We start from the raw sequence: 13,215 nt of genomic DNA on the forward strand, positions 1-13,215 counted from the left end.
TGGCTTCAACCTAGTGTGTTGGATCCAGATGTAGTAATTACAGCCAGAATTAGCATTGCAAACATCCTGTGTGCAACCTTGACTTCCAGCTAGAAACTTGTTGGCATGTCATGGTGACAAAGGCTGGAGACCAAAAGCTTCATCAGTGAACCAACTGTAGCCAAATTTAATATATCCCATAGATAGACCATGTCACCATCCGCGTTGGGATATTACACAAGGTCTTAATCTTCACAAAATTCAGGAATGCAGCTTTTTTCGGTCACATCTTCCAAAATGAGAATTAGTCTGATACAACCGATTATAAAAGGGAAACACGGATGTTGGCAGAGGGATGTGAAACCTCCGACAATGATACATCAACTCTGATCTGGGAAGCGGAAAATAAGAATAATTGGCCCATGATGGTCGCCAGCCTTCTATGCGGAGAAGGCGTCAGAGGAGGAGGAAGAAGAAGCAGAAGGAAAAAGAGGAAGCTGTAAAAAGATATACCAGGTAGGGAAAGCAGCAAGTTTTCTGTTACGATTTTCTGTATAAGAAGGAAAGAGTAGCTATCCTCTAAAGCCATTTCTGAGTCTCAAAAGAAAGAAATTACTGTAGTTCATAGATGAGACTGTTCATACAGCTTTTAGTATAAACCATCTTCCAATCCCCATACATACCTGCACTGACCAAATTACGTTCTTCTTTTTCACCTCCGTTATCCGTTATTTGGAATTGGGTGCCATGACCATTCTATTCCATCTTCTCCTGTCTCTTGTGTCCTCTTTAGTCAGTCCCTTAACCAACATGATATTCTGTACAATGTCTCGCCATCTGATCCTTTGCTTTCCTCTAGATCTGTACCGTGGAATTCTTCAGACCATGCCATCTGGTTCGGTGCATTTATCTTAAACTGTATTACATGACCATACTTCCTTAGTCTGTACTGTGTCAGAATCTGTTATTTTTTCCAGTCCTGCAATCTTTGTGATATTGTCATTTCTTCTCCTTTCCTTCAGAGAGATTCCCATTGACCTATTCTCTTGTCCATCCTCTTTGACAACTCCTCTTCCTTCTTCCTCAAATCCCATGTCTCTGCCCCATATATTATCACTGGACGGATGAAATCTTTAGCTTTAGCCGACAGGCATCTTTCTGTTGCAGACTATTTCTGCCATCTCATTTCACTTACTCCAACCAGCCTTAACTCTCTCATGGACTTTTAACATGCTCTCAGGCTATAAATGATTAACATTTTGAAGGAGGATATTGTTACGTGTTGGTGGGGTAGAAAAATGAAGATTACAACCGGTAGCGCTTAACTTCTAAAATTTATTAAATACTAATAGCTACTTACACAACTACATAGAGTCACACCAGTATCACAACTTACACTCACAGTATAAAATACACAGTTACACAATTCGTGCTCTCTTTTATTGTTCTCGTTGTTCAATCACACTAGTTCACACAGTGTGTTCATTCTCTAACACTTAAAGTCTAACTCAGTCCCTCACTTAGCCTACTCTCTCTGCTGCAAATCACAGTCCTCAGTTCACAGCCCACGCACACGACAGTCTCACAGCTCTGCACAGCTCTGTAAGACATACGCTGTCTGTACTCACAGTAGAACTTCGTTCGCTCTCCCATGCTAATACCCAGTGATTTCTTCCACGCTGCACCAGAGGCATGACATTCACTCACAGCAGCTGGCCCGAGAGACAACTCCACGACAACAGACAGGCAGAATGAACGCTCAGTTCCATGGATTCCACAGGCTGTCTCCTCAACCTCAGGCTGTCAACACCCACAGTCACACTCACTCACACACAGGCTCTCTCACCGACAGAGCACAACTGCACTCTCCACTCCGACTGAACCGAACCACCGCTGGTAAGTCTCGCGTGTCTTATATAGCTAGATGGCCCATCAAGATACTTTGGACATTAGAAGCCCATGGAAGCCTCTGGAGATACAAGGCTCATGCAGTCAGAATTTAGGAATGATACTACCACTTCCTTCTTTTCCTACTATTTGTTTTACAAGCTTGATGCATATTTGCCTGTATGTTTGTGTGAAATTCTTATATAATAAATAGTAATAGGTATTGAAAACCTAATATTCTGTTGCTGGTTCTTGGTTATTAACAGGATTAGGATTTTTAGGTGCAAATTTCAGATAAAAAAGGAAGGGAAAAGGTGCTCAAATAAGGTAAAAAAGGGGACAAAAGGTGCTGGTTTATTCAACTAAATCAACGATTTCTCTTTCCTCTATTCTAGTTTATTGAATTACAAACAAGTACATCAAATTATCACTCATCAAAAGAAGGAAAAACATGAAGCTGTTGTTCTTCAAGACATTAAGCATCTGTACAATTTTAAAAGTAAGTCTGTTTCTGTTATGAGATAGAATGTCTTTGTAGATGCTAAAGCTTCTTTTGACATCCGCAGAAAACCAGTGGGGCAAACCTTGTATTCACTCGGAATGGCAACTCTGCAGATGTGGCGGATTTCTCAATAGACTATACTCAAGTTTGTCTTCGGCAAACCGGGCGAGTTGGCCGTGCGGTTAGGAGCGTGCAGCTGTGAGCTCACATCCGGGAGATAGTGGGTTTGAACCCCACTATCAGCAGCCCTGCAGATGGTTTTCCGTGGTTTCCCATTTTCACACCAGGCAAATGCTGGGGCTGTACGTTAATTAAGGCCATGGCCACTTCCTTCCCATTCCTAGGCCTTTCCTGTCCCATCGTCGCCGTAAGACCTATCTGTGTCGGTGCGACGTAAAGCAAATAGCAAAAAGAAAAAATTTTTTTTGGCAAAGCCATCTAACTGCTCCCTCACGGAAGTAAAAATATCCCATTGTTTTTTCCTTTTCCAGACCCTGTTCTTCTAATCATTTAATAACAGCAGCCAGGTACTTTTAACTATAGACACAATATAGTTCTGTGTGCAAATGATGTATTTTCTCCGGTAACAGGAGTTACTGTGCCTTGGAAATTACACCTGCGGCAGCTGGATCCAAAGAAAGCACAAACTCTCTCATTTTAAATGTAACAAAAACTTTTTAGTCTGTCAAACACACTGCAATTACAATATAAATTATAACATTATAAACATACCTGTAAAAATACACACTATTATACAAAGAATGACATGCTTCATTCTACAAGAACATCCTCAGATTCTACCAAATCACTTAAACAATGCTTTTATATATACACAGTATTGTTTACATTGCATAAACTTGTCAATGATAGAGAGTTAGTGATAGCATGAACCAGTATTGACAAAAAATAAATTTACAAGCATTAATATAACGAAAAACGTACTCATCTAGACTGCAGATGCTAAGTCCGTTGTCACCAAACACTATTTCAGGACAGTCCTGTAATCCAAACCTTGTTTTTCTAATCATTTAATAACTACAGTCAGATACTTGTAACTATGGACACAATATAGTTCTGTCTGCAAATGATGTATTTTCTCCGGTAACACAAGTTGCTGTGCCTTGGAAATTGCACCTGCATCGGCTGGATCCAAAGAAAGCACAAACTCAGGACAGTCAGTACTGAACAGTCCTGACAGTCAGGACAGTCCTGAAATAGTGTTTGGTGACAACGGACTTAGCATCTGCAGCCTAGATGAGTACGTAAGTTTTTCGTTATATTAATGCTTGTAAATTTATTTCTTGTTATTACTGGTTCATGTTATCACACTCTCTATCATTGACAAGTTTACACAATGTAAACAAGACTGTACATATAAAAGCATTGTTTAAGTGAATCGATAGAATCTGAGGATGTTCTTGTAGAACGAAATATGTCATTCTTTATATAATAGTGTGTATTTTTACAGGTACGTTTATAGTGTTATAATTTATACTGTAATTGCAGTGTTTTTGACAGACTGAAAAGTTTTTGTTACATTTAACGAAGTTGACACTGAAAAGTATGGCTTCATTCTTAACAAAAAAAAACTCTCTAATTTTGTCAAAATTCTCGCACAACGTAGCACCACACTCAATCTACGATCCCCAGCGAGTAATGATCGGGAAATTTGGAAGAGGCAGGCAAGTGGTTTCCCTGTAGGCAACAACACGACTTGCAGCTTTCAGTAGAATCTTCTTCAGGGCAGAGATGAATTGATTTGCGATGTTGTATTCGTCCCTTAAGGATTCACAAACCCTGTGAAGGGCATGAACCAAGCATGTCACATGCTTCAACTTAGGAAATAAAGGATTCAATTGGTCAATAGCTGAAACCATGTATGGAGCTTGGTCCGTAACCACAAGGAGTTTTTCAAACTCGATACCAGTAGGCCAGAGTTTTTGGCAGAAGTCCATAATTGATTGCATTACTGTACTGGCATTGGATTTCTGTAGCTCATACATTTTTAACAACATGGGCTTAACGTTCTCCCCTGCTAAGGGAAAAACTAAAATGTTCAAAACATATCGTTCCCTTGAGTCTATGGTTTCATCCACAATGATTCCCACATCGCAATAAGATACTTTCTCCTTGATTCCTTGTATGGTTTCTTGGTAAACAGGCTCCATGTAGTTTTTTCTTAAAGCACCTTCATCGAGCATTGACATCTTTGTGTATTTTTCAAGAAATTCCTTGAAGGCTGGATGGTTCACCTTATTGAGTGGAGTTCCTGTTTGTATAAGAGCTGCACAAATATCAGTGTTTAATTCCTTCAAATTTTTGCTTTTTGAAGAACTCTGATGAAGCGCATTTCGTAACAGAGGTTGCTGCGATTTGTTTGCTTGATGCTTAGAGCTGGAAATGTGTTGTTTGATGCGATCTTGCTGGTGTTTTTCATCTAACAAAATTCTTGAATCACAAATAGTACATCACATAACAGTTCCATCAGTTTCTATGAAATCTTGTTTGAATTCCTGAGCCAGAGCAATAAATCAGGCACTGGACACATTTGGCATGGTAAAATTTAGTAGTACACTCATTTTGTAATGTAACAAAGTGCTAACACCAGTTCACTTTCTAACTCAATGCGACTATCACATAACTCACTCTTGCACTCACTTGCTCACTTGCTGTCCACTCTCTCTTATAACACTGCGACAGTTGCCAGAATGTTCTCATTCCTGCTGGAACTGCAGACTCGGCGATTTCTAGTAGCTTCAAGCAGAACCCAGTCTCAATTCTCAGAACTACATGGGTGCGGTTGCTGACATCTCTGCATCACCAGCCTCCGCCTCCATGCGAACAGATGACATCTCTCACAGTAACAAATTCACATTCATGAACAGCAGGCTACTGATTCTGGTGGGATAGAATCACTCATTGTCAATTGCATTATTACAGGGTTCATTATAGCGGTAAAGCAAGAGAAAGAGGTTTTATCAAACACACAATTATTTTCCATTGTTGCAGGTGTGCTTTCAACTCCGCACGGTGTTTACTGAAAGAGGTAGGCTTACTAATCGCACGTACACAGCAAGCTAAGGAGACGCTAATTGAAAATTAAATATTTTATATTGATTAGAAATTGTGTAGAATAAATTGGAATTAAACTTAAAAGAAAAAAAGGGGATTATGGGCATGGTTGGGGGAAAAAGGGATAAAGGTCCCAAAAGAAAAAAGGGAAAAAGGTGCACGGAAAAAATGCCTCCTTTTGCAACTAGAAACAAAATTTCACACTGTGATATCTTTCCGAACAGCTTTAATTTACCCTAACAAAAAAGGTGCGCACCTAAAAATCTTAACCCTGCTTATTAACAACAAAATCTTATATAGTCACCCTTAACTTGTTGTTACGTAACTAAATGTTCCGTAGCCCTGAGCATCAACAAGTTAACTGCCACAGTTTGGTGTTTAGCTGCTTGATATGTATCTTCGGTCAGCAAACTGCAAATATAGCTAAGTTAAATTTGAGGATAACAAAGAAAATATTGCGCGCACCACGTTATGTATCTATACCAAACATTTATTTTCACTAAAATATCTCTTCTTAGATTTTTAAAAATGAAAATCTTTGAATGCGTTTTGCTCAAAACTAAGATTTGATGCACAACACCTTCCATTTATCCAGCTTTTTTCTTAGCCTACATTTCCCACACGAAGACTGAAGATCGGCCAAGATGCCCCCCCGCCCCCACCTGATGAGTATTGATTCCTGCCATCCTGATGAAGCTGGGAAGGAGAAATGAGCTGAGGAGAGAACATATCTTTGTGAAGATGGCAGAGATTGTTCTTATCTCCCTTTCCTGATGCTTCTTCCTCCCACAATGACCTATGCTATTTTGTGTAGCTATTCATGTTCCTATGACTTGATATGGCACTTGTTTGTTCCTTTCCATTATTTAAACTACTTATTATTGCAATTCTGTAAGAAAAAAGAAACTAAACAACTAAACCTGCAGCCACTGAATTAGGCGGGTGAGGAAAACTGCGCTGTTGTCAGATATGGGAATGGTGAAGTGACAGATAGTCGAGAGTCGCTTACCTCTGAGCGTGGATTGGCAACGCTGACCATGCAGTGCTGTCTAGTCAAAGCCGGTCCACTCCAGGTCCACGTATTCTTTAAAGTAGTTCTTTTTTCTATAGTACACAGCCCAATAAATATAATTCAAGTATTGTAGTGATATTGTAAACCATAAACGAATAAAAATATTTCAGTAAAACTGATAAGAGGTTAATATGTGACCCTAAAGTACTTACAGTGTCCTGAACTGGCATGCGTGACACGAACGACCTCAGCTATCAACATTTATATGATCACTTCCTGAGCCATTTTCCAGGAAAAGGAAAAGACCCATAGAAACATTATCCAGATAAAAAATTTAAGTTAAGACCATTTACGACATTTTTCCCACAGACATTTTATTGTAATTTGCATACAAATTTTTATTTTTCAATTCCACCTATTCAGTATATTTTATTGGCCGAAGAAACAAACACATGCCCGCTTACTGAAAATTTCAATACATTATCTTCGGATTTAAATTTACTTGTTCAGCTTTTTATTCTTAATAATTATTTCAACAAACTGCCGTGCACTCCGAAATGATGTGTTCAATATAGGACTTTTTTTCACCAGTTGCTATATAACCTTGTCAATAGCATAATTTCTCTGACCTGCCTAATTTGGTGGTCGCAATAATTAATAGTTATACTGCTGAAATAAAGTCTTTCCTGAAGCTTGTAATATGATATTTGTTATTGCAACATTATAGGAAGCACCAAGCTCGATAGCTGCAGTCGCTTAACTGCGGCCAGTATCCAGTATTCGGGAGATAGTGGGTTTGAGCCCCACTTTCGGCAGCCCTGAAGATGGTTTTCCGTGGTTTCCCATTTTCACACCAGGCAAATGCTGGGGCTGTACCTTAAATAAGGCCACGGCTGCTTCCTTCCCACTTCTAGCTCTTTCCTCTCCCATCATTGCCATAAGACCTATCTGTGTCCGTGCAACTTAAAGCAACTTGCAAAAAACATTATACGAGATAATATCAGGAGCTTGGGGGAAAACAAACTGTCGTGCACTCCGAAATGATGTGTTCAATATTGGACTTTTTTTCGCCAGTTGCTATATAACCTTGTCAATAGCATAATTTCTCTGACCTGCCTAATTTGGTGGTCGCAACTATATTATATGCAACAGTATATTCTTCAAGTGAAAAGATTAAATTTGGTGAAGATGCCATACAAGCTTTCCCGAATACCTGGATTAAGAAATTGAATGGCTGTCTGGCCCCTTGTCAGAATGATAAGTGTAGCGGCTTTCAGTTGAGAGTGCCCTGGGTTTGATTCCTGGCTGGCTTGAGGATTTGAAGTGCATATAGTTAATTCACCTTCCTCGGGCACTAGGTGGTTGTGATTGTCTTAATACATTTCTCTTTATCTACATACAGCACATCACACTACTTGATGGTGATGTCATCCTTGGGTCGAATCTCACCATCGGCGATTCTATGAATTAGCGCTCTCCAAGTTGTCCTGTTCCTTACTGTTTCCTTTAGTTGTTCCAGGATGAGGGTGGTGTCTGTTTTAATGGTGTCTAACCAATGAATCCTCTGGCGACCTGGTCTTCTTGTACCACTTATCATTCCTAACATGTTGCTTTTTTTTTTTTTTTTTGCTAAGGGCTTTACGTCGCACCGACACAGATAGGTCTTATGGCGACGATGGGATAGGAAAGGCCTAGGAGTTGGAAGGAAGCGGCCGTGGCCTTAATTAAGGTACAGCCCCAGCATTTGCCTGGTGTGAAAATGGGAAACCACGGAACACCATCTTCAGGGCTGCCGATAGTGGGATTCGAACCTACTATCTCCTGGATGCAAGCTCACATCTGTGCGCCTCTACGCGCATGGCCAACTCGCCCGATAACATGTTGCTTTTTCCAGTGCATCTGATCGCATAACGTGGCCAAAGTATGCTAGTCTCAACTTCATAATCTTACCAACTAATGACATATGGGGCTTGATGCCGTCTAAAACTGCCTTATTGGTGATTTTCACAGTCCTTGGTATTTGTAAGTGTATTTGCCAACATCAGAGCTCAAAAGCATCGATCTATCTTTTGTCTTCCTGTTTCAGTGTCCAGCTCACATCCATACATGAACAGTGGGAATATAATTGCATTGACTAATCCGTACTTGGTAGCCGAACTGATAGCTTATCTCTGCTCTTCCAGATCAGGGACATAGTCAACATAGGGATTTGTCCAAGCGAAATCCATCTTTTAATATCGGGACTGCAATCTCCACCTTGACTGATTGTGGCTCCCAAGAAGTTGAAATCCTCCACACTCTTTATCACCTCCCCTTTTAGCTTTAGACAAACTGTACCACACTCATCCGTAGTCGTAACTTTGGTCTTTTTAATATTGAGATAGAGGCCCATTTTTTTAACTTTCATCTTTGAGGCTGGAAATTTAAAGCTTTAGATCTTCTTCTGTTTCTGCCAGCAGGGTTGTATCATCAGCATATCTCAAATTGTTCATAGTTCTTCCTCCAATATTCACACCACAGAAACATGCAATAGTAAATATTCGTACATCCCTCCATGTACGGTCGATGTCAGGAAGGCCATTCGGCTGTAAAATTGAGCCAAATCCACCTATATTGCCGAGCATAAACAATTGGGGAAAAGGCCAAGAACAAGAAGAAGAAATAATTGGATGGCTGTGCATAAATGTTCATAAAAAATTAAAGGGCTGAGACCCAACAGTCAAAATTGAGTTAATGCTATTTACCTGATACTTAGTAAGATGTACGAGATGTATTTTTCATTGTACTTAGAGTAGAATCATGAACCTGTGAGAGAATGCTGTTATAGGGATTTTTTTAATACCACTTTGAAAAGCCAAAATGTGATAGTTGGTCATTCTGTGACCCTTGTTTACTGATGCTATTGTGGGAAAAGTACACTAGCGAATAGTTGATGAATTTTACAGATCGATAACAGGGTGAAAACTCATTAAAATGGATCAATAGATATATGAAATGAAAGAATGAAGCTTTATCTAGATGGCTGTGAGGGACCTCGGACATATGGTAGTTCAGAGGAAACTCACGAGATGGAACGATGATATAGATGAAGTTTTGGGTGTACAATTTTGGAGTGCATAACTGTGAGTTCCTAGAATCAGTCTTATATTGATGAAAAAAGGAAGGATGAACTCGGTGTGGAGCAGAAATTGCACGATACATCGGCAGAAAAGGTACGCGCTTAGGTAGTTAATAAGTGACACCGACATGCAGCAGACCCTCCACCTCCCCCTAATAACAAGTAGTGTTTATTTTTACAGGATGAAATTTTGGGTGTACAATTTTGGAGGACATAACTGTGACAATGATAAAGGGTACATGCACATATGGGGGGAAGATATAGCTCAAAGGGGTCCAACAGAAGTAGGTTTTTGTATTGTGTACTACCTGATGAACATCAGCACAAAATATCATTTAATGGCCTATTTGGACACTTGTGAACATAATAGGAATCAGGATATTGCATCTATGTGGGCTACTTTAGTATGTTATTCCCAATTTAAAATCATTGATCAAAAGTCCTAGGATTACTGGCCATTACCATATAGTAACGCTAGGCTTTGGTGTTATAAGAAATACATATTTTCAATACAATATATCAAGTAAATGATACTACATCAGTCTTGGGACTGCACTTCAGTACGGAACAAAAATGAAATTTGTAGCTTATTAGCTGATGTACCTGTGCTTCGCTACGGAATTCTACATTGTATACAGAATTCTAGGTTAGATAGTGTACACGTTGTGAGTAAGATTGTACCAAATTGCATAGTCCTTTAACGTTACACTAGAAACGCGACGGAGAAGTCATCAAACGTCTGTTCTCATATGAAGACTGCGTTAGGGAATATTCCTTGTAATGGTAGGCCCGCTTGCCTACCATCAGTCACAGTCAAGTTGGGGAGTTTTCTTTATAATGGCAGACACTCAATCTCCATCTGCCTTTCTACATCCTCAGAAAGACTGTCTTAGTGGTGTTACCAACCAAAATGAACATAGGTCATTGTCATTACAATGACATGATTAAAAGCAATGTTTTCATATGAAATACTCGACCAAATGAAAAACCACGCATTTTCTCACTTTTAATGAACAGTACTACGTTTCCGATCTAACAATCCAAATTTTCCGAGCTGGAATGACCAAGATGCAGACAGCCGTGATCCGTGAACACTCTTCGTCTTTTTTCGGCGGGGGGAGGGGGGGCGTTGAATAGTGGAGAGTCCCAGCACAAAAATGATGCCCTTTTACTAATCTGTTTTCTAAGAATACCCGATGAATCGGAAAATCGCATTTCACTACACTGGCGGCGGAAAGAACTATCTGACTTGGAGGCAAATTCTTCCCCAAGCCAGAGGAGAAGGCCCCTATTCACTGCTAATTTAGAATAAAATGAATGTAGATTTAATAAAAGTGAAGCAGAAGAAGCTTTCCTTAAGATACGGCTCTTTTCAGGGTTGAATTTTGAATTATTTAGTGAATTGTGGTGCTATAATTTGGAATAGGCCTAACTTATAATTCTAGACCAGGTACTACTACTACTACTACTACTACTACTACTACTACTACTACTACTACTGCTGCTGCTACTACTCCTGCTACTGCTACTACTACTCCTACTACTACTACTACTACTACTACTACTACTAGAGCCTCTGCCTTAAATGTGCACACTGCTGTAGGGAGTAGGGATCGAATAGTTGGAATACTGTGATGAACCAGTGTGTTACGAACCAGCAGTAACAGGAAATGCATGAACCAGAGGAATAGAATGCTAAAGAAGAAAGTTTTCTAACTCCCCAGCTATTTCCCGCTAATATTCAGTTAGGCTGTTATACTCGGTACGCAACAGTAATCCATCCCATCTATCGGAGTTGAGTGCCAGCATAACACATCACAACATAACATCACAACAAATGGTCAGTACAGTGTTATTGTTGATGAATGTTATGTGCTTTCGATATTTTAGGCCTTCACATTTAGTTTTCTTCTGACTCTGAAATACCACTCTTATCATAGTCAGTACAGTAAAACTGAATAAAGCATAAATGATCGGAAATTGTATTCCCTCTAACTTTTGTTATGCAGTACTTTTCGATAGGACCAATAACATACTGTAGGTATTTAAAAATTAAATTTTAGGTGCTTTCCCCTAAACTACAATTTCATCCAGGGTGAATAAAATTGTTTGTAGCTTAGACTGTAGTTTCTTATTCCCCGACTCTATGTACCGATTTTCATTAAATTCTGTTAACCCATTTTCTCCTTGCTCGGCGTTGATATGGACTTACAACAAAAACACAAATTTATGAATATCTCTGTTATCATAGCTGGTACGGTAAACATGTATGAGACATAAATGATTGGAAATTTAATTCTGTATAACTTAAGTTATGTAATATTTATCGATGGGACCCCTAATAATATAAATATTTGAGTATTAAATTTCAGGCTTTCACCTAAACTACCATTTCACTCAGCGTGAATAAAATTATTTACAGCCTAGATTGTAGTGGTTCATCCCCCGACTGTACATATTGATTTTCATTAAATTCTCTTCAGCCGTTTTCTCGTGATGCGTGTACATACAGACAGACAGAAATTATGTAAAAGTAAAAAGTGCATTTCCTTGTTACTGTGGACATGACCAATACAGAAATACCACTCCTTTGAAATTCTGAGCAGTGTACAGACAAAACTCTTATTTTGTATATATAGATAATGTAGATAAGGTATGTAAGAAAGTTAGTTTTTAAACTTACAAAAGTGAAATTTATTGAATGTTTTCATGTACAGTGTGTATGAGAATATTTATGTTAAATCTGTGCAATATGCAGGCCTACGATGTGCAAGGAAGTACAGTTCTATTAGAAGTTGAAGACGTTCACTCAACTATCCTGCTTATTTTGGTATGTGAAACAATTTAAAGCGTGGGATGCACAAGCCCACATTACACTTGCAGCAAGTTGTTTGTACAGATGACAAACAATTCTCTCCTGCACAACGTTATACCTGGGAACGTTGATAATCTAGTGGTATAGTCTGTCGTATCTAAGCTGATCAGCAACTCTGCCGTAAGTGGAACCGAGGCTTTTGGAGGCTTTCTTCAACTCGTTAAATAGACACAAGCAATGGATTGTTTGAATTCACGTTGCATGTCGGTTGATCCTGCCTTCTTGCTGAGCTGTGATGTGTTGTGGATTGAAACATCCAAGAACCAAGAAAAGATTGGCCACCATCACTTTTCCCTGCGAATGCAACTGTTGAAATTTTGGTCCATGGCACCTGTTCCTCCCATGGAACAATTGTACATAATGTTAGGACAAGGTACTGTGATTCATTCCATGTCAGCTTTAGAATATTTGCCTGCCTTACGCACAGGTGAGACTGAGTGAATAGTAGAGGCTATTGACACCACATTGTTGTTATATTAAGAATACCGAGCGAGTTGGCCATGCGATGAGGGGTGCGTAGCTGTGAGCTTGCATTCAGGAGATAATGGGTTCAAACCTCACTGTCGGCAGCCCTGAAGATGGTTTTCCATGGTTTCCCTTTTTCATACTAGACAAATGCTGGGGCTGTACCATAATTAAGGCCACGGTCGCTTCCTTTCCACTCCTAGCCCTGTCCTATCCCATCGCCGCCATAAGACCTAGCCGTGTCGGTGCGACGTAAAGCAAAATTGTAAAAAGTAAATAAATAAAAAACGAGTAAGAATGCCATC

The 13,215-nt window shown here is 39.5% G+C and overlaps 1 protein-coding gene across 4 annotated transcripts in view; it reads left to right on the forward strand.

Annotated features, from left to right (window-relative positions):
* The window catches only part of mst (misato mitochondrial distribution and morphology regulator), a 146,417-nt gene that overhangs the window by 21,555 nt on the left and 111,647 nt on the right, over window positions 1-13,215 (forward strand). Inside the window, exon 1 of one of the 4 annotated variants that reach the window (XM_068228004.1) lies at window positions 2,273-2,365. The exons of the other annotated variants lie outside the window; for them this stretch is intronic. Coding sequence (XP_068084105.1) covers window positions 2,318-2,365 — 48 coding nt within the window. The 5' untranslated portion in view covers window positions 2,273-2,317. Of the gene's footprint in view, window positions 1-2,272; window positions 2,366-13,215 lie in introns of those variants that run through there. 4 annotated transcript variants of the gene reach the window in all.

This window comes from Anabrus simplex, chromosome 5 (genome assembly GCF_040414725.1).
Source record: "Anabrus simplex isolate iqAnaSimp1 chromosome 5, ASM4041472v1, whole genome shotgun sequence".
Lineage (NCBI taxonomy): Eukaryota > Metazoa > Arthropoda > Insecta > Orthoptera > Tettigoniidae > Anabrus > Anabrus simplex.